The sequence below is a fragment of the Falco peregrinus genome, chromosome Z, assembly GCF_023634155.1.
Source record: "Falco peregrinus isolate bFalPer1 chromosome Z, bFalPer1.pri, whole genome shotgun sequence".
Taxonomy (NCBI): domain Eukaryota; kingdom Metazoa; phylum Chordata; class Aves; order Falconiformes; family Falconidae; genus Falco; species Falco peregrinus.
This window is the reverse complement of record NC_073739.1, coordinates 62,251,564-62,274,950: the sequence shown is the minus strand read 5'-3', so window position 1 is coordinate 62,274,950 and position 23,387 is coordinate 62,251,564. Positions and strand designations below refer to the sequence as shown.

At 36.4% G+C, this 23,387-nt stretch overlaps 1 protein-coding gene across 1 annotated transcript in view; it reads right to left on the bottom strand.

The window, feature by feature from the left end:
- Positions 1 to 23,387, bottom strand: part of ADAMTS6 (ADAM metallopeptidase with thrombospondin type 1 motif 6) — a 159,598-nt gene that overhangs the window by 24,292 nt on the left and 111,919 nt on the right. Inside the window, exons 15-20 of the mRNA XM_055791488.1 lie at positions 19,181 to 19,283; positions 17,894 to 18,027; positions 15,999 to 16,122; positions 14,677 to 14,757; positions 9,663 to 9,826; positions 7,838 to 7,976 (exon numbers count right to left, since the gene is read on the bottom strand). Of these exons, the coding sequence (XP_055647463.1) occupies positions 7,838 to 7,976; positions 9,663 to 9,826; positions 14,677 to 14,757; positions 15,999 to 16,122; positions 17,894 to 18,027; positions 19,181 to 19,283 (745 nt within the window). The remainder of the gene's footprint in view (positions 1 to 7,837; positions 7,977 to 9,662; positions 9,827 to 14,676; positions 14,758 to 15,998; positions 16,123 to 17,893; positions 18,028 to 19,180; positions 19,284 to 23,387) is intronic.

Below are 23,387 nucleotides of genomic sequence, written 5' to 3'. Positions count from 1 at the left end.
TGAGAAACAACTCAACTCATTAGCATGGGGAACCCCCAAGGGCCAGAGGTACATGCCTCCACAACTGGTGGCCGATTGTGTTAACATACAGATATTCTCTTCCACATATTCACCCATCAGGTATCAAAGACTTAGGTGCTTCATATAAAGATGTTCCATATATAGCATCCTCAGAACCTAATATTTCCATTACGTGAAATGATATAAGCAGAAATTCAGTGAGATCTTGCCTGTAAGGGCAATTAAATAACTTTGGAAGACAGGAACTTGGAACATACAACTAGAAGTAACACCCTTCTATTGCTGAGAACCACTCTATGCAACCCCCTTTCATAAACTGATCAAATTCCACTTCAAGCCCAGGTATATTTTTTTTCTCTGAATTTCACACCTGTGACTAAGTATTCCAATTTCCATTCTAGGTGCACTAAATGCCAAATTAATTTTTTAAAGTCAAACCAGTTTTCTATTCAAGTAACTTTATTGTGTTAACCAAGTCAACTCTTGCAGTATCTGTGTTGTTAGATACAACATTCCTTTGGTCAGCCTCACAACCTGTCTGTGTGTCTGCTCATACCTGAGTTTATTACAGCCACAATACCAACTGTTCCCAGTACTCCAGAGATTTTACTAGTGTCTTATCCAGTGTCATTAATACTTTTAAATAAATACATCCTAAAATTATCATGACTATCACATATCTCAGTCTTCCCCATACTTTTCCTAGCACTGCACTGTCAGCAAATTACATCAGAGCTTTCTACTTATTATGCTGAAAACCAAGAAAAACTGAAGACTCATGAGCCATGTGAAAGGCCTATAAGAAGCCCACTAGGCTCACTGCCTTTTGGACCATTAATTTACATTTTGATCATGCATGCCTCATCCACTAAGCTTTTCTAATTCTTTTTTAGGTGTAGGTGACAACAAATACCTTAAGAAAGTCTAGATCAACAAACATACTACATTTCCTTAGTCTAGAATATTAATTATATATTAAAATATATCTAGCTAGCTAAGCATGACCTATGATTTTACACTTTGCCCCATTTGTCACTTACTTCTAGACCTTTATACTTTTCAAAATTTCAAATCAGCTAATAGTTCAATGTTGGTACAGATTTATACATATATATATATACACACACATACACACACACAGAGAGAATGAGAGATTATTTTCTTCAGTTCTCTACTCTTTTAATACTGTTTTAGTAAAGAAAAGGCATATAAACTGCATCACGAAAGAGAGAGAAAAATGTTTACCAGATGAGGGTCTCCTTTATAAAAATCTTCCTTTGGTTCATAAAAAATAAGTGAAAGATCTAAATACCTGAGAAGCTGTGACAAGATGATTCACTTTAAATCCTATAATCTATGCAAACACTGCCAACAGATGAGAATAATTAAAATCAACCTGAGTAGGAGTATTTCTTTTGCAATTTTCTCTCAGACTTCACCATGAGAAGAAATAGTATTCAAAAGGTATAGCTGAACAGCAACGCTATAACATGGCAATGTTAGATGACACGGAATTTATGTTCAACTCTGATGAATAATCATTTATCCTTTCTATCACAAACTGCCTTAATTCTCTTGGTGGCTGATAAAATAGGATGAATATTGCCTTCATAAAGATATTTCACTCAAATATAATTGCTTAAAAATAGTAATTCATGCACACTCTAGGATTAAGCATTTTAATGATGCATATCATTCTCACAAATATATATATGGAATAACATAGATGTTAATGTTAACCTTTCCCTGAATTTGCTACTGGCATCAGACACATTTCCTTCTAGACTTTGGCTAAAAATTGGCAGCCTCGATGAATGAATTTCTGAAGAGCTATGTAATAAAGTGTTCTGAAGTACTACGAACACTTAGTATCATTGTGCTCAGTTTAAAAAAAAATTTAAGTCAGACGTTATTAATTGAATGTTGGTCTGGTAGCATATCACCCATAAGACAGTATTCACCACTATTCACTTACACATTGAAGAATCTTTAATCCATGCTAGGCGATATATTACCAAATTTTAAAATGTTCTGCAGCATCTTGCCACATAGTACGTAAACTTTATGTTACTGCAGTCTAATTACAGTGTTATTTAAAAATATCTCAGAAAAAATGCAGATTCTGAGTTTAAGACAAGGAAAAGAAATGGAAAAACCTGGACATACAGTTTTTATCCAGACAACAGCTACAACTTGGTTAAGCCCTGTGGGCCTTGAAAAAAATCTTTTTAAATTATCAACTCTTCCCCAAATACATGGTCTCTCTTAAAATAATCTAAAAAGCACAGCTAAACAAGTTCATTTAAACTCTTGGGGGAATAATTACAAGCAGTTAGACAGAAACACCCTGCTTTCAAACCTACAGATTTATAGTTTATAATAAAAGACATAAAATGTCCTCATGACTGGTCAATGCAAGTCTAATAGAAAACAAAACTTCAGTGGTTTAGTGACCATAATCTCCAGAGAACTGAGATGTTTTGCAGATTTCAATTCACAAATAGTCTGCATGACTTTCAGCAGCCAAATTCTAAATTACATTTTATTCTTAAATTAAAATTTCAGGCATGTAAATGCTGTATCTATTTATAAAAGCAATCCCAAAAATTGTGGTTTGCGATTGCAACAGTTAATTATAAAGATGCCAGTACCAATATATTGTGAATCCTGCATCATTAAAACTAGTGCATGCTGGTTAACCCAGACATACTTTCTGAGCTCACTCATCAGATCACAAGATGTTCATCACAGAGCCAAACTTACATTCTCCTTGAAGAGAGCAAGTATGTTTTATTTGTCTAAAGACAGTTTCATAATTTGTCTGAAAGGCATGAAAGGAAAACATCGTAGGCACCACTCGATAAGAGTGATGAGCAGTAAAGAAAACTGGATGGCAATCAATTCACTTATAATATTATACTACCTGAATATTTCATAAAAACTCATTAATATCTAGGGCATTCAACTTATCTAGAGATGAACTCTAATAAAATGAATGAAATCAAAACCCCCGTTTAGTATACCTGGTAAATTCTAGATAATAAATGCTGTCATTTGTTGCTAGAATTTATTAAGCATGGAATATATGAAGCACATAAGAAATTAAAAAAAAGGGGGGGCATATACATTTAAAAATAAAGTATACAAAAATAAAAACACAGAGAAGGATTACTTTTTTTCCTTTGTGGCATTTTTTTAAACAATACCACCAGCAGTTCACTTCTTAATACTACTTATGAATCTGGACAGTCATACACTTGCCTTTGGAAAGCTACAAGGTAACATGTAGGAAAAGACAGGCATGCAAGTAAATAAACTACTATTCTGTGATCTACAAGTGATGTATATCATCCTTTCCCATTTTAGCACTTTATTCTTCTATTATTTCTATATATCCTAGTTTTCCCTTTCTCAGACTTCCTCATTACATAATAACCAGGTCCTTAAAGAAAATACTCATTTTTTTCTGAATTCCAGCAAATCGTTCATCCATCCAACCCTTCTGAATTCCCTGTGTTCTCTCCTCTCCCACTTTCCTCTGTATAGATGAACTTGCACTATACATGCTGGTATTTTCTGGCAGTGTTCTACTGTAGTCTTGTCCAAGTCTGCCACCATCTATAAAGACCTATATGAGATAGTAACAAACTTCGCTTCTGAAATCTCAGGAGTAGAGCAGCTGGTGGTGAATATACAGGAAAAAAGGGAATTAATATGAAGAATGTATGTAGCTAAGTTTTACATAGTATTTCCAGAGAGGAAGAACTAGTTCAGATACTATAAAACTGTATTTTAAAGACAAGTTTTTCAATATAGAAATATAGGTCCTATTGTACAAAAAAGAAAAAAAAAAAAAAAAAAGCTGTGATTCTGGTATTCCAAGTCTAAGAACAGATACCAAGAGATATTAGAAATTAATGGAATTATATTCTCATCTTACATATGAGTACATGAATCCAGGAAAGTAAAAAGAGTTGTCTATTACCAGGCAAGCCTTTTTAACTACCTGCTAAACCTGAAGAACCTATTTTTAGAAAAACTCCAGAAAATATCAAAATAAATCTCAGACTTTGGAAACTTAATTTGTGTTCAGTTCACACGGAACATGATGCTCATTGTCAGAGACACCATGAAATACTTTTTTCTTTTCTCCTTTAACATGAATGACACTAAATACAGTTTATAATCTCTCATGAAAGAAAGACTAACTTCCTTCTGGATTTTTACATTCAATTTAAAAACATAACTTTATTTCACAGACTTTATCTCCTAGACCACTCTGTGAAGGACACAGGGGGATAGGAGGCATAATGTCTGCTGAGCAAAGAGTCTGTTGATTTCAGGTGTCTGATTGAGTTTTCAGAATATTTTGCTTTATACACACTTCATGCAATGATGAAATTCATTGCATGCTTCAGAGGTCAGACACTCCAGAGAGGTACCCATATAATGATTAACTGATAATTAGCAAGTAGGACTCTTAATGTATGCTTTGAGTTTTCAGCATCACATGAGAACCACACAAGGGAGGTAGCAAATGGAATCCAGAGCTCTGGCACCACATTGAGCTGTTGTAAGCAGGAAACCCTCCTCCTCATTCTATTCTGCAAAATAGGCCCTAGAACAGAGGTCCTGCTTGAAAATTCAGAGCACTTTTCGCTGTTCCGATGTAACTCATCAGCACAGCAGAGATAATACAGAAATCCAGTGGAAGAGACAGCATATTACCATCTAATTAAAGATTGTAGGCTGCTCCTAGCTTGCCCTTAGCTTGCTCCTTGTCTCCTGACTGCCCTAGTTACCCCTTCTCCAAGACAAGGCCCACAAGCTCTAGAAACAGCTGAATGCAGTGGATTCCTCTCAAAATACTATGAAGAAGAGAGTGCACAAAGATTGGACACTTCTGCAATATACAATAGTCCAAAACCAATTTAATCTTTGCACTGCCAAAATGCTGCTGTAGCCTAGCTCTGCTTCATGACATTCAACACATACCGTCAAAATTCACAATACAGAAACGTCATTTTAGTGGGCTGTAATGCAGTTCTCACTTTTATGTTTTAGATTCTTTGAATTAAAAAACATACATCAAGTAGTAACTATGTTTTAAAAGACACAGACTTGGTCAAATGATATGCAATGCAGATACAGTCAGTCTGATTTAGAGAGAACTAGACTTTAGTGTGGAATGGACATGAACTAGCCTGTGACACAGCCTCAGCAAGTCCCTGCTCAACTGGTCCTTCTTCCACAGAACAGTCACAACGACAGAAAACAATTAAAGATTCCATAGTCATCCTTAATTCTGTCATTTCCTAGCTTATAAATACTTGCAAATTTAATGTTCTTTTAAGACAGTATTTTAAGTGTTACCCAGACAAAAAGACATAACATTAAAATATAGATGCAGACATGTTCAGAGGTGGACAGAAGTTAAATGTGTGGATTAGAATTTAGATTTACCTATAGCTTTGACAAAAACCTGTGCCTTGATATAAAAGTATATCTGGCTCTATGCCATCTTAGCCTTCTTGGATCAAGACAGAATATCATATGATCAAACCTTGATCAGTCCACGTACAACAGCTGAGCTACACCTGCCAAGAGGCAGGAAAATGTTGATGCCTTTAACTTGTTCAGTCTGTCACAAAGTCCCTATATAATTTTTTTAACCTCATAAATAAAAATAATTTACATACTAATATTCCTCACACATGTTTATGGTCCTTTTTTACTTCCAGTGAGAAAATCTTTAACTGCTTAGTATTTTGTTATCCTTTGATGTAAGGCAAAATTTCTCTCCTAAAGATGCAGAGTTCCAAGTAAACAGAACTCCAGTAATGAACTTCATAACAAATTCTACAGAAATAAAAAAAGTCATGCAGTGGTTTCATTTCTAAGTTTTTTCAACATTTCATATTTGTATCAGCCAAATTTTCCAGTTACAGTCTCTGTCTCTGCAACTTTTGTCTCCCTTTTCTTTCTTCCTGACTCAGCTCCTTTTTACAATTGTGTCTTCTTTTGGCATATGGTGAAAGATGTTTCATAAACTGGGAGGAACAGCAAGTACTCATATGAAGAAAGTATATACAGTTTTAACATGAATTATAGTTACAAAGAAATATTTACTCCCTGAGTACAGAGCTCAGTGAAAATAAGCGACCAAAGTATACCCTCATACTCAAGCTGAACAAAAGGAGAGCAAAGTGCCTGGTTTAGCTACTATAAGCTACTGAAGAAAATCTTCCCCCCAAAAGTTCTAAATTAATAAATGTCTGCAATTTTCAGGGATTCACAAGTCTTCCCTTAAAAGTTAATTAATCAAGTCAAAATGTTTTCATCTAGGCAAACACTCATCCCTTCAGAGCCATTTATTTTTTCCATGGCATATTGTGAATCTATGAAATGACAATGACCTGCATGACAGATCAGTGACTAAAATTTTGTCTCTACCCAAATCAATGGGAGTTCTCCTATGACTTCAAAAAGATCACTAACTCATTGCCATCATAAAAATAGATTTTGGCAGTACTTTTAAGGTTCTGATACTTGGAACTGTATTTTGCTATGAGCTAGGCACTTCCCTTCTTCATACTACTTTAAAATATTCCTTTTCCTACCAGATTCACCATTACTGAAAAAGTAGTTATAAAAGCAGTATGCCACCCAGGAATCCAACAGATGAACAATAAGAATAACAGAGCAAGTTGGCACCTTACTCCATTTTGTTTCAAGACATTCTCTAATTAGCAGCACAGAAAAGAATTTGTGCTGTCCTTTGTGTATTACATATGGCTAAGCAAACAGCAGCATTTAAACAGCTAACAACTAGTAACAGCCACAGCAGTTTCCAGCAGAAAAGAAAGATGAGTCATGACAGTTCTAAACATGAACACCTTCAGTAGCCAGAATAAAAAAGGACCAATATTTGGTCCAAAGGTTCTTAAAAAAATATAGTGTGTTCCTCTTGCTATGGGCAGTGCACAGTGCAGGAGAAAACTGAAATTCTGAGATGGATTTAAAGCACTCTCCCCTATCTTCTGAAATAGACATATGTTGGGGAGATGATGCAGTCTCCAGAGAAGAAAGATACTGTTCACACAGCACCGCTACTCACCAGTCCTTGCAGCAGCAATGGTGTTGGCTTTGAAGGAAGCCAACTGTCCTGCTCTACCAGCCACAGGTAAAGAATTGCATTCGTGGCCACTAGAGGGAGGATTAGGAATACAGTAATTTGTGGGCAAAAGGCACCCATGATGCATCACACGGGTCAGCCTACAAATCCCCCACTGCTGCCAAAGGACAACAATTCTCAGATACTGCTGTGGGCTGGGAAGTAAAATCCAGTTGTTACCAGCTGCTACAGAGGAGCTACCAGTATGCATCCTAAACTTTGGCGGCTGAAGGATAGGAGGGCTGACTAGGATCATGTGAAGCATACCTACAAACCCACAAAGACACATCCCTTCATTTACAGCTGCCTTATTTGTCTTCTGGTTTTTAATCTCCTTACTCAAAAATTCTGATGTCCTTTACCAAGGAAGCTCCTGTAAAAGCAAACAAACCAACTTCAAGAGAATCTCAGAAGAAGCATCAGCAAAGACACACTGTGACAAGATACACTGTATCTAACAAAAACATCTCAACATATTAAATGTACTGGAAAACAAAATCTGTTGTGAGAAAATGAATGTTTTCACTACAGTAAGGTTGAGGCATGTCTGAAAGAAACGTTTTCAATTAGTTACCTAGATAATTATGTAAAGTGTATCTTTCAATTCAGTTTACCCTGTAGCTTGTCTGCCCGGTGTCTTACCTCCAGCACAAGTGGCAGAACATTCTGACCAAGGCAGGTGATTCCATGCAAAGCCAACTTCATTGTCTCCACTGCCAGTGCGAGAGATGGGAACATTGAATTTATACCTTATACCCAAATTTTGTTCCTGTAGCAGAATCTGTAGTTGAAAACAACTGGTTATACCATTAAAACAGGCAAGCAGAGGGCAACTACAGTGACATTTAATCTAGGTATATGTTAAGTCCTGCGGAAGGGAAAAAAGTAATAAGGGAAGCCACAGTAGTTCTTTTAGGTATTCCCAAAAGAACTGGATTAACTTTTAAAACATATACAAAAGAAAAGCATTGCTGTCTAAGGTGAGCTTTGTCTTCTCCCCCTTAACAAAACTTTATAACTTGTCAGTTCTTTATTCTTGACATAATTGTTCTAAAAAGCCTGTTTTCATAAAATTAATGTCTTAATGGGAATTAACTTGAGAATTGAATAATTATGCAAGGTCAAAGTTGGTTAAGGGCATTACTGTGCAAACATGCAACAGTCCTCATGGAAATCTTGCGAGGAGCAATCCACACAACAGAACCTAGCTCTGCCATTATTTGCACTTTCAGTGACTATAGTAACAGTAATAATAGTAACAGCAACAGACTTGCTGAGATCATTGTTTTCTCCTAATGCAACAGCCAATAGCATTAGCTTGGTGGAATCACACCTGTGCTTCCTTGAAAGGAGTAATCAAAACTCTTGCTGCAGCCACATCACTGCAGGTGATACAGACAGAAGTGCAACAATCACCATGAGTTTTTGTCTAACCTAAAGTGAACTGCACTTCCACACACCACCTGTCCAACACTACCCTTTTGAATCTATATCAAACATTTTCTTTCTGTTGCTAATAATGTATATCATGTTAGATGCAGCGATTTGACACATCTATCTTCTGTGAAATTTTTCAAAGGCGTATCTGCCCATCTCCATCAGAGAAAAGAGCAGAGAACTTTTCAGTAAAAAAGTCAGTGGCATGGGCTGAATGAGAAAAGGCACTATAATCATTGTGTAACTCATTCCATATGGATTATTTAGCTTATCCACACCTACAGAAAGAGAAAATAGGATTCAGGTGTTTGAAAATGCTGCCTAAAATGTGACTATCCACTCAACAATCATTCTATACACAAAAATACTCCATCTGGCTCAAGCAATCCCTGGACTGCAAATCTGGCAGCTGGCAGAATACACTGGGCAAGCATCACCTTGGTTTTATACTTCTCAACACAGTAGCACAACAGCAGGCTCACTATTGCTGCTCTCAGAGACAGGGTACCAGGATCCCGGCCTCACCTTCTATTATGTTCTCACATTTTGTGCAATCTGTTCAGAGCAATGTATGTCACAGCAACACAGTTTAACATGGGTCAGATCACGATACTCTTGTTGTGGCAAGAGTATACTTCACACTCAGGCTAGGCTTAAACCCACTGACAAGCACAGAACTGTCAGGAACTGTCATGCTGTATCTCAACACTTCCATGTATCAGCAGTATGCAGAGGTACAATGTATGTCCCACACACAATTTAAGCTACCGTTATGCTGAACGACACTTAACAGAGATGGGGCATTTCCTGTGGCATTTCCTGGTGCTCTTCTGACTTTATTTTTGCTCACCACAATGTTTGCCAATTTTGAAAGGTAAAGCCGTGTTAAAACATAAATGCAAAGCTGCAGCTAGGCAGGCTGTATGGTCTTTGAAAACACAACTTATTTTGATTTCATTCATGGCCTTTGCTTTTCTCAGAACATGAATACATATTTCAAATTTCAGAAATACATTAATTACAACTTTACCATGACTATGAGATTTTCTGAAGTAGGGCCCAGTGCTTCCAAAGACTCTGGTTCATCTGTTGGCCTCTTGTAATGGAAAGCTGTTCCAGCAACATCAAATTTCCTTGGCCAGTCAATAGTCCAGGCACCATTAATATAGTAGTCATCCTCTTCAGATTTTAAAGCTTAAAAAAAAATACAAGCCACCTAAAAATTGGAAGCAGCATTTATAATGGAGAAGCCATTGCAAATTAATCTACTAATCTGTTAGAAGTACATGAGCTTCAGCTCCATGACATGATTTTTTCAAGCAATGTAAAGTCTTTTCTTTATTGTCAAAATATCCCTTGTGCAGTTTGACCATATTCCTCTGCAATAATCTTCAATGTGCAGATACACTTTTCAGATTTCAACATGCAGATGCTATATGGAACAAAACAGAATGCCTCATGCAACTTGCAATATAACTTTAAATCAATATATAGATATATAAAATAAATAAATGTAACTTTAAAATTGAGACCATGTGCAATGGATGCTGTTCTACATAAGATATATGTAGGTCTTAAATGTATAATCAATTACCAACATAATTTTTAGATTAAGAAGTTGGGGCATAGGATAGGGTATCTCAGATAATGTGCAGACAAAAAAAAAAAGAGAAGGAACATTGAGTCTGACATATGGTGCCAATCACTTCTTGCTTTGCTGCCTTAGTCCACTGGGGTTATATATAGATAGATAGATAGCTTACATATAGGTGTTTTATATACATAAAATCTATACCTTATATATAGAGACAAGATATATAGATATTTCTACTACAAACCCAAATGATAGCTACTTAATTTGATAAAATATTGTATTATTCCTATTTTACAGCCTTAAACCATAAAAGCACTATAGATACATCAAATTTCTTAGCTAACCAACTAATTAGGCTGGGCAAGCAGATATTATTCAGGGATTTATATTGCTCAACTATATTAAAATACATTTCTAAATACAAAACTGTCTTTGTGTTTTAAGGTGAATCGTTCTGTTAATTAGATACTGACTTCTTGACTTTAGGTGAAGATTACAGTTATTCAGCATTCGTGTTTACTTTAAATAACATATGTTCTTAAAGGGAAAATAATGGTTGGAAATACGTGGTCAAACAGCCATGTCATTTTCGAGACAAATAATTGACTTTACTAGATAGGCAACAAACGTCACAATCATAAGGAATAAGATAATTTACCATCAAGTTTTATTCTCAACTTCATCTGTGTGGACAGATGGTTTACCTTAAACAGTTAGGGAAAATGTCTCAATGATGCTCGAATTTTCTAAAACTGATCAGACAGCATTCATATGAGCAGGAGACAGTTGGAGAGGTGGTATGGTTCTGCTGGTGACAACCACATTTGGCAGGTATTAGTAACCATTTCCATCAGCACCATAAGGCCTGAAAAGGAATGTCTTTCCAGAGCATACATCTTACTCCACTGACTTCTCTGGATTTACTTTGGAAACACTCATGTAGAAGAAACTAGCTCTGACACATTCATTTACCTGGAATTCTCAAAGTAATTCCGATTCCTTATTGTCTATATAGGCTTTGTAGTACAAGAAGGAGATTTTTTAAAAAGTGAATGTAGGAGACCAAGACAAATTGCAAGCAGTACTGTACTAAAAGAAAGGAACAGTACTTCACTGTTTATCTATTTTGCATAGGTATATAAAATAACTATGTTACGGATGAACATCAGAATTTTGTTTTATCGATGGTCCTATTGCACATAGCCAAAACATCTATCCGTCCTGCTTTTATAAAATCTAGCTTATTTAAAAGAAATTTGTAGGGTCTTCCAAAGCTACCAACACATACTGAAGTCTCTCATACTGTGCCACTCAATCCCAAATGTTTTCTTGTCAGTATATCTAGTATCTACCAAGAGCAAATATTGAATTACTGTATTATTTGAGACACATAAACAACTACAAATGAGACATACAAATAAGCACAAGAGAATTAAACATCCTCATACATGTTTACATAATTAATAATTGTGAAATTATATGCTAACAATTGTATGTATTCTATATACACTTCAACTAATGTATATCCAGAAGCAAAGCCATTAATTTTTTACCTGTCAAAGAAAGATGCATTTGCATTCTGTAAATAGATTTACCTAATTTCAGCTGTTACACATAGGTGAAAACCACACTGTTGTAAACAGCATTCCAATGATATAATTACATGACAACGATGACACAGTGGCATACTACTATTAGCATGTAAGACAGAAGGAACAAGTTAGTGTCCTCATCAAATAGTTCATGGGAACTTGACATTACAGGAAGCCCACAGAAAATTAGCACACAACACCCTGTTGTGTAAGGGGATTATAAGGGAAGATGTCACCCTGGATCAAGCCATTTACAGGAAGGTAACAGCATTACTAAATACATGTTTTTTTCAGCAGCCTGGAAAACAGGCAGTTTTGGGGTTTTTTGCTGTTATTTGGAGTTATTTGCTGGATAGCTCAGTGCAAAATACTGAATTATTTATAGAGCTGCAAAAATGTGCTTTTACTTTCACAACACTAGGAGCAATAACTGGTGCAGAAATGACAGCCAGAGACAGGGGAACGGATGACAGGTGTTGACTGAGCTAACTGAATCACGAAATGTCTAATAGCAGCCTAAATTTGAGGCCATGGCTTGTAAAAGAACTGGATCTTAGTTTAAGGAACCATGGGATGTTTGCTGCAAGTTAGTTTGAAAGCCTGCAAACTGAAAAGAAGAAACTTTGAAGTCCATGTGACAGCTACCAAGGAAGAAGGTTCTATTCTTCCATTTTTTTGTGTATTTCTGAAAGGAGAAACTGATTTCTTAGGCTGTGGTCACATATCTGGCAGCAGTGCATGCAAAACAAAACATAGTAATATGTGTAAATGAGCGGAATCAGTTCTCTAATCTCATTCACACTGTGGCCACAAAAACAAAAGTCCTGGAAAACAAAGTGAACTCTATACAAAGACAGGGAAGGAGCTGTGAAGTTGATACTGCCACTAAAGAAATATCCATAATACCCTTGATGTATGTATTTTAACGTAATAAACTAACTTTTAACTATCACTCTGATTGTATGGTTCTTTTAAGGCAGCAGAAAAATTTGAAGCCTTGCTTTCCCAAGAAATTGGTGATCCTAAAGTAGTGATCTGATTCACACTCAGAGAACAAAGAATCCCTTTGTGATGAAATGGATAAATGTGATGAAATGGATAAAATGAAAAGACCCTGCAACTTAGAAAGATTAACTGTCGTTAGGATCCAATGGCACCTGTGAATGTTGGAAACAGAAGAAACCAGTGAAGGACAGGAATCCCCCAGTTGTGTAGTCAGGGCTGCTGTGGCATGAAGCAGAATAGCAAGGAGAGAGCCTGAAACTCAGAAAACTCCTCAAAATTGTGACAAGCACATTAAAAAGTGTTTATGTACCGCTTTACAGGTTTAGATCTCTGGCCGGATTAAATACCAATGAAGCTGTATTTTTTCTTTAAGCCAAAAAATTACATTTTTCATTCATTTTATACAGATGGTGCCAATCTAAATGCTTTTCCAAATCACTTTCCTCTGCTTATGATACAGAGGAATAACAAAATTATTTGTAGTAGCTAAGAGTTATCTTATTTGTTCTGGTTTTCAGCTGCCCATGGAATAGTTCTTAGCAGAAAATGACAGTGATAGGATGCACTGTGTGCCTCTCTCCCACAACATCTGTTTGAAATGTCAGTATAGGATATATGGGCAACCTTACCCACAGTATATTTTGACATAGGGGAGAGACCATGGGAATGTGATGCTGAAAAAATAGTAAGCACTCTACTCCTGGAGTACCAGTGTTGTTATTCCCACAGAATGGAAGGAGACTGATTAACTGCTGAACTACAAAAGGGTAGGGGCAGGCAGGATGAAGGCATCCAACAGTAAAAGGTACTTTTATTATCAATATAATCAGCTTAGGAATTAATGTATCCAGGAGGACAGTTGCCCTTCTAACACACACTTACAGGCATCATATTCCTTTACAACATGTTAATGTTATATATATCAACTACATAGAGTACAGAGTGACAAAAGTAGGCTTGTCATCCACTGTTTAGCCTAACAGGCAATAGCTTTTGGTTGTGTTATTCCGTTAGTTTGCTGTACAACTAATCAGCTCTGTAATCTACTTTTGACTAAAAAAATGGGTTTCTTGCACTACTGTGAACTGACTGCTATGCAAAATAGGGTACAGGGAATTCCAGAAATGCACGTTGTCTTGAGTTCAATGAAGCCAAACTTGTACATATCAGTATTAAAAAAACAGAAATCAAATTTAACACAGTCTTTAAAGAAAGGCATAATTATTTGGGAATTTGGATTTAATTTGGATTTAATTCTGTGGTTCACAACAGGCTCTCTGAATGACCTCAAATAAGCACCTAGTTTTTCTGCAACTCATTTTCCTTATCATTCAAGAGGGATGGCATTTAGTCCCTACAACACAGCAACACAGAAATACTGTGGAATTATTACATTAAACCGTTTGAAGATGAGGAGACAGTATTCTTAGCATTTCAGTAACTATGGCTGTTGAATAATCATTCCAAGAACAAAATAAAGTTTTAAAACAGCGTAAGCCCCCAAGATCAGAGACTTCCCAGATGGAAGATACTACCCCAAAGTGGGAGAGTACATCACTTGAATGTTCCTCATCCACTTCAGGTCAGGTCTGACACTGTAACTATAATGAAATTGACTTGATTTTGCACTGAGTGGACAAGGAAGAATCACCGTGTATTTCATTAGCTGCATTCAGAAGAATACATCCTAACCAACTGCTGGAACTGTCTGATCACAATCTAATATTAACAGCTAAAAATTTCCTCTGCTGCTTCTACTATGTGTATGGTTTGGCCAGACCAGAAAATGTACCTTCAAATCACAACATAATCTCTGACTTAGTAACAGTCTGTGATTTCAGCCATGGTCTTACCAATGTAATTCTTTGACACTGCCACTTCTCTTACTTCAATGTGCACAGAACCTCTTGGAATTTGAATCACTTCCATATAGCCTATAAAACAAAGGTAAATTTGTTTACGTTGACAAGTATTAGTCATTAAATTAAACATTAATAAATTATTTACTAATAAAAGTTACTATGACAGATGGGATTCAAATGTACTTGAACATTTTATTTCACATGATATAGAGGAAAAGAATAAATTTCGTCCAAAGATTTGAAAGTGATAGCAAGAACTTAAAAAAAGGAATTCCTGACTGTGTGCTAAGTGCTAATACAGTCTTTTCAACAGTGTATCAAGGAAATTAACATATAAAATGACCTTAGGATCGATCATAGGATAATTCATGTTGGAGAAGACATTTGAAAGCCATTTAGTCAAACCTGCTACAAGCAGCATCAGCTAGGAGATCAGGTCAAGTTACTCAGCACTTTACCCTGCTGGGTAGTAAGAAACTCCAAAGATAGAAACTGTACAAGCTTTCTGGGCAACCTGACCCTCTCCTGGACTGCCCTCCTTGGGAAAAAGTTTTTCCTTCCATTTGGTCATCAGGTGTCTTGTTTCAGTTTATAGCCACTGTCCCTTCTCCCACCATGTAACTACTACTGTGAAGAGCCTGGCTCTATCTTCTCCATAACCTCCTCACAGGTATTGGAAGGCTGATACTAGATCCCCACAAACCACGCCTTCTCCAGGCTAAATAAGCCCAGTTCTCTCAGCCTTTTCTCACAGAGAGGCAAGTGCTCCAAACCCCAATAATCTTAGTGGCCCATCACTGAACTGAACTCACTCCAGTGCATCAATCTTTCTTCTGTATTTGGGAGCCCCAAACTGACAATACTAAGATTGCAATGCTAATATTACCTTTTTTGAGCTAGGCTTTAAACTAATCACCCATATACATTTCCCGAGTTCTTAATAAGATAAACTTTAGAGACATTTCTGAATTCCTTCTATTTTAAAATTTCATGTATGACTAAATGTCAAATTCTGCCACACACATTAAATTCACATACAACACTACCCTTACTATACCACTATAACTAAATAATAATTTTAAACCCCCACCCACTTCTTTAAGTGCATATGAGACCATGAAAACAAAGTATTCAGTAATGAAACGCTGTTTTATTTGACATCAAACCCACTAATACAGTAAAAGGAAACAAGGCAAAAGGAGTCAAAGTGAATGTCCAACAGCTATGCCATGCTGGAAATCAATGCAGCACTGTTATTTGCTAAGAAGTGATCTAAATGCATTGTGCAATAGAACGAACATATATATGCATACCTCCTCTGGGCAATGAATCATTGAAGAAACCTTCAATGGCTTCACATGTACTCCCATCTCCTCCGCAAACACGACATCTATCTTCCTTAGCATCAGACCCCAAAATATTATCACAACCTACATGCTGAGAACAGATAAGAAAAAATATTTTAACAGGATGATGGCCTTGCACCACTATCTTAATAACTTTTTTGAAGTGTTTCTCTCAAGTTGGAGATATTCAGTTCTTTTTATCTACTGTTTTGATAGCTGTTACTGTAAGTGGGTTTTCACTTACCAGAGAAAGAAAAAAAAAAAAAAGAACAATCCACATTCTGGGTTGTTACCAAATCTTGATCAGCAAGTACCTTCTATTTCTACTGTGACTTTCAGGAAGGGATCTCAATGATTTACAAACAATTTAGTTAATACAGTTACCAATGAATGATTAGTGATGTTTTTACTTAATATTACAACCATTAACTGTGTTACATCTATATTGCCTTGTCAAGATAAACATTTGCAGCGTGTTCCTTAAACATGTATGCAGTATAAATAATATTATCAGTCCTAAAGGCATTTACAGCTTCATAGAACATATACCCACATCCTCCAGGCAAAACTTGCAATTATTTTCACAAGTTTCAATGTGAAGTGTAAATTGACTACACTGTAAGAATGAATGCAGAATGAAACTTAGTGAAAGGCCATATTACATGCTGTATGTATTAAACAGGATTCAAAAGACTCTGGAAAAAAGAGGTGTCTATAACTGATCATTAAAAGTACCTTACATTTCTGATTATGTACTTCAGAAATCTATGTACAGTGAACAAAGATTAACTCCCTGTAACTTATTATAAACAGGTAATACATAGGTCATAAGGGAAGTTAAAATACTTTAAGTAATTGACAAAGTAGTATTATTTGAATTGTTTACAATTTTGAATCTGATCCACCAATATGTCAGGGACCCAAATTAATAACACAGCTTATTCTCAACTTGAGATTTAGTCTGACTATTAGTTTTAAAAGATTTCTCAAAACTACTAAGATCTTCTTATGTATAAACTACATCAGAACTCCCCAGATTTGTTTTTGGTTAGTTTGCCAATACATGGCAAATGCTTTTGATCTCATCATGTTATTCAATAAACATACATCTTTAGCCCTCAGTTTAGCAAAGAACTTAAGCATTGGGTTAAGCTTTAGTTACGTTAGTGGTTTTTTAAAAAAATAGTTTTAAACAAATTTTCTAGTCACCAGCACTGTTCAGATGCCTATACTTAAGTACATGATTAAACACTTTGCTAAACTGAAGAAGCAGTGGGATGTACGTAAAAAATACAGCACAGACCTCCAATCCTATTTAAATTCATGTAATGCAGTTCTATAGAAAACTTACATAACCAGATTTTTAGTACATGGCAAATACTTGTGTCATTAGAACTACAGAGCAATAGTGACAACTTTCTGTTTCAATTCAATTAACAGCAGAACTGTTTGCAACAGGATGAACTAGTCAGAGAGAACCAGATTAGTTTGTTCACATTCACTGTTTTTCAGCCAGAGTGGTGTTCTAATTGGAATGACTGAACAGGCCTTGGAACATCTCAAGGATGCTGTTGATCTCCTGTTGCCCCTTTCATTGGTTCTCCAAGAGGAAACACAAAGCAAGAAAAAAGACGACAAAAAGAAGGATTCTATGAATGCCTGTGAGAAGCTACTGCAATTCAAATGATTTGTCTAATTTATGCAATATTTTTTATCCTTTTGTCTCAATCTTACTCTTTCATTGAAAACTTGACCTGTCAACACTCCCATTTCATATAATAACAAACAAGTATCGTAATTAAATGCAGGAGATAGCAGACACAACAAAGTAATCCATAAGTACTTCATAAAACATTAGTAACCTTGCATTCTCCATTGATACAGATATCCAGTGAATCAGCATTGCACTGAGTCCCATCTATTACCGCAGGAGCACGTTCAGTGTAAAAATTATAACCTTCAGCCAAGCAGTTTAATGCACATGGTTTAACCCCACCTGGACAACAAAAACGAACGAAAAAAAACCCAACAGAAATCTCGAAAAGTTAACAATTAGTTAAAAATATATATGCATACAGATCTGAAATTTATAATCTTATCTCATACCCGACACATATAAACTATACACTTTATTTAACTCCCCTTTATTGATTTCTCTACTTGACTCTTCTTTCTTGCAAAAAAGATTAATTCCCTTAGTAAGATACAGCAAGGTTGGCTGGCTCCGTAACGATTCCATTATGTTATACAACCCTAATGATTATTGAACAATTTAAAACATTAGGGATACCACTTCATCATTCGAAAAACAAGAATAACAAGAAAATGTAATCCTGGAAGTAAATCAGGGTAAATTTCAAACCCAAGATCAGACTGTTTCAGTTATGAATTTAGTCCTATTGAATTCCACTACAGATCAGACCATGTGACCACAATGATAATTTTTAGGCTTCTAATCTAAAAAACTGAGAGTAAAACTATAAAACTATAAAAGTCAATAAAATACAATACCACAAGGGAAAACACAGACTTATTCACTAGAGTTTACAACAGTAAAAAACAAAATAAAAAAAGGGTAACCTAAGAACTTTGAACAATGGCAGAAAATTAACTAAACTTGATTAAACTGTCTGAAAGAGAAACAGAAATTACAGTCCTTTTCCCTGCTGCAAAATACCCTTTTATTGCACAGTGCAATTATAAATAATTAATCTAGTGAAGTAGTCTTTAAATACTCTTATGAATGCTTTCACTTATTTCTCCTTTTCCTAGTATTCTGATGTTAACAAAGGAAAATTCATTGTGAGATTTTTTTATACTGTATGCATCACTGTAGCATGACAGGCACTTACAGATCACCTATGGAATTTCTAATTCTATTGCAACTGCAGGTGGAAAAGGGCTGCATATTTTAAAAGTGGAGTCACTACGATGCTTAGTCCCCTTCACAGTAAAACAAAACTCTTAACAGAATATAGAGATGGCTCTTCTGCAAGATTTTCAGAAACTGACAAAAGTACAAGCTTAGCAAACTTAGCTCATTAAATTTTAATCAAAACATTCTATTCACAAACATTACTCTCTATATAACATTTATATAATTTTGAAGACTTCACATATGATAACATTTATACAAAGCTAACCATTACCTCCAGTGTAGGGTTTCCAGTTATAATACTTTCCTCGGAAAGGCATATTGTCAAAATCTGCACACTGCTTTTCTCGAAAATCACGGGCCCCTGAAGGACATGGCTGAAAGAAGAAAGACAAAAAATGTGACATTCTTCCAAATTTTAATGTAAAAGAAAATGCATACATGCTTATATTGATAACGTAATCATGCAAGAGACTAGCCAGTGGTTCCCTGCTTTGTCTTGTGGCTCTGATTCTGGAACTTGCTTTACTGTTTTACAGCTGAAGTGTCTATTTTGCAGTCAGGCTGGCATGGAGTAACTGAAGTAATTTAAACAAAATTAATTGTTATATAACAGTTTCCATAAAACTGGACAACTAGAATCACATCAAGCTATGCTCCATAATCAACCCATCAGCTACTGCCTTATAAACACACATTAAAAACACCTGAAAAAATTAAAAATAAATTTACTAAGATTTGTATGCTCAGTTATACTGTACTAAGCAGCTGTACTGAAGACATGTTATTAAGGCATCAAGAAAAAAATCAAAACACTTTATAGAGAGGTCTATCACCTTTGCTTACTTGCAGACTTGACAAAAGCATTGTTTTAAGGCTGAGAATGAGAATAAATACCATGTTTGGCTCTGATTTCTACCAGTCTCCAAGCATGAAGAAATAAAAACTTTTAAATTTTCATTACTTTGCATTGCAATTAAAAAACTGTAAAGTATCTTTTTTACTTGGAATAAGGGTAGATGTAAGTGAAATTCATCTCAGAAAGAATTACTCATTTTTCATCAGTAGGTTCAAAATAATTATTACAACTAACCTTGAATACACCCAGAATTAAGACAGCACATTAAGCATTGTTATCAATGCTTAAGTACCTGTCAAAATTTCAAGCTGCATCAAAGTATTGGAAATACATATTAAAATCATTTTTACACTGAAAGAGAAGAGAATTTGACAGAAACCAGAGGTGTTAATAAATACTGCTGTTTTATGAGGAACAGAAGAGTTCATTTTATGACAGTCTTACTGGTCTTCCTATGTATCTAAGCCAGTTAGCACTGTTCAGGAATCTGAAATGCATTCAAATAAAATGACCTCTATAAACACAGATGATAAAAATTTACTGCACAATGCAAATATTAACATAATAATTATGGTTCTCAGTATACATTAATCAAACTCTTATAACAGCCAGCCCACTGCAATATGATTCAGAAACTAGAAAATTTTTACCAGTTTTGAAGCTGTTGCAATACAAATTAAAATAATGAACATCAGACAGAATTTAAATTTTCTTTATAACTCACTCTATTATTATCTCTTTCTAATTAAAAATATATTTTTGAATGTAATACATTTACTGGTGGAAAAAAAAAGCACTGTAACTACTTGAACTCACCAATCCTTCAGGTAAGAGCGAGAATAAGAAATAACCATACAAATAAAATAATGAAAAATTTTAGAAGTTTTTTAAATAGCAACACAAATGAAATTTGCCTCTTTGTGTCATATTCTCTAGGCAGCAGAAGGATCAGTCTTGAGTCACCTCAAAGCTTGAGTCGGAATCCTATACTGGTCACTACACCCTATTCTTCAGTCCCACTTGCTTAAAGTACTAATCTACATGGCTGGTATTTTACTGCACCAAGTTCCCCTCACAAGTTAATTAAATCACCCACCATGGGAAATCTTTTTTCTAAGTAGTTATACCAGGACAAAACAATAAAACACAAAGATTAGTAAAGAAGGATCAAGACTTCCATATTTATATTCTTAAAAAAATTACTTGCAATCTGATCTCTGAGATGTAGTCTTATTTATCTTGTTTGATGGTGATCTTGGATGCGTTTTGAAGCAGTAAGATCACTTCATAAATGATCTGAATAAAGGGGAAAAGTATACCCTCAAGAAGTTTGCTGATAACACAAAACAGAGAGGAGTGGTTGATAAGGCCAGAGGGTTGTGCTGCTGCCCAGAGGGACCTTGACAGGCTGGAAAAATGGGCCCGCAGGAATCTCATGGAAGTTCAACAAGGAGAAGCGCAAAGTCCTGCACCTAGGCAGGATCAACCCCATGCCCCAATACATGCTGGTGGCCAACCAGCTGGAAAGGTGGTCCGTCCTCTCTACCCAGCACTGCTGAGGTCACACCTGAAGTCCTGTGTTCAGTTCTGGGCTCCTCAGTACAAGAGAGACATGGCTATGCTGAAGACAGACCAACCAAGGGCCACGAAGGGCCTGGAGCAACTCTCATGTGAGGAAAGGCTGAGAGAGCTGGGGACTGTTCAAGTTCAGCAGGGGATCTCATCCATTTGTACTAACATTTGAAGGAAGGGTGTGAAGAAGATGGAACCAGACTCTCTCCAGTGGTGCCCAGTGATTCACCTAGAGGAAAGGCGCACAAATGGAGACACAGGCTCCTACTGAACATCATGAAACATTTTTTTACTGTGAGGGTGACCAAGCGCTTGTGAGTTTGCCCAAAGAGGTGGTGGAATCTCCCTCTTTGAAGATATTCAAAAGCCATTTGGACATGATCCTGGGCAACCAGTTTGAGGTTTGAGCAAGAGGAGCCCTAATACGATGAACTCTGGAGGACCCCTTGCAAGCAAAGAAAAATCCTTCTTTTAACCTATTAAATACCAATTCAGTTTTTGTAACAACTTAAACTGCTAAAAAACCCAGTTTGTATCCTCTTTTCTTCTTGAACACAGTTCTAGCAGCCTGACAGAAAACCAACTACACAAAAGTATGCATAGTCTGTAATCTCACCACTGACAACAAAAGCAGACAAAGCTGGGAATACCTGGGAGCAGCTAAAGGAACTGTGGAAGCAAAGCCCCTTTCACATAGCATTCCTGCTTTTTTGATATTTTTTCTGGTTTTGGTAGTCCTGCAGATTAAATCCTGGTTTCCTACACTGTAAGTTATGTTAAATAAATTTCACAAACTAATATATTCTATGATATCAAAGCTTTTACATAATGTGGTGTCTTTGGCTCTAAAAATGCAAATCCATCAATCCAGAGGCAGATTTGGTGATCTTTGCAATAAAGTAGGTTTCCATTTTAGTGGCTAAGTCCTCTCAGTGAATACCCTCATCTCAGGGTCTTGCTCTTTGACCAAATCATTAGTCTGAATCCAGCTTTCAGGCGGAATCAGTAAAGTTTTCAGGCAGTCCTTCTCAAGACTGCCGTTACCAAATGACAGCCTGAAACCTGAACATTCTGTGATCTGAAGCACAAAACGCAACTTAAAAATTTGTTGTTGCTGCCACATAATTTTCGTACCTTGTTTACTATCTCATTAATACCTGAATGAAAGTAAAACTATGACCTCAAGTAATGCACTCAAAATCATGCTTGACAAATGCGACCATCTTCTACAATAAAGTAACCTGCTCAGTTGATATGGGGTGAGCTGTGGACATCGACTACCAAGACTTCTCCAACGCTTTTGATAGGTTTCCCACAGCCTTCTCCTACAGAAACTGAGGTGTTACGGTCTAGACAAGTGGTCTGCGTGGTGGATGGGCAGCTGGCTGACAGGCCACACGCACAGTGTGGTAAAAGGCTCTTTATAAAACTGTCAACCTGTCAAGTGGGGTGGCCAGGGATCGATATTGGGTCCAACAATGTTTAGTATCTTCCTAAGTGATCTGGATGATGAGGTCAAGCGTACCCTGAAGTCTGCTGATGATACCAAACTGAGTGGGGAGGTGGACACTTCAGAAGGGAGAGCCACCCTGCAGGAAGACCTTCACAGGCTGGAAGACATGAACCTAATGAAGTTCAACAAAGGCAAATGTAAGGTTTTGCACCTGGGAAAACATAATCTAGGAGTGCAGCACAAGCTGACATCAACCCATCTGGGGAGCCGTTTTGTGGAAAGGGACCCTAGGGGTCCTGGTAGACAACAAGCTCAGTAAGAGCAAATAGTGTGCTGCTGCAGCAAAGAAAGCCAGCAGGATGCTGGGGTTGCATCAACAAGGGCATCACCAGCAGAGATAAGTAAGTCGTTATTGCATTCGGCATTTGTCAGGCCACACCTGGAATACTGAATTCAGTTTTGGTCCCTGCTATATAAGAAAAGATGCAGACAGGTTGGACAGGATCTAGAGAAGGGCCACAAAGCTGATCAAAGCACAGACAAGCCTGCTGTAGGAGAAAAAGCTGGGAGAACTGGGCTCGTTCAGCCTTCAGAAAA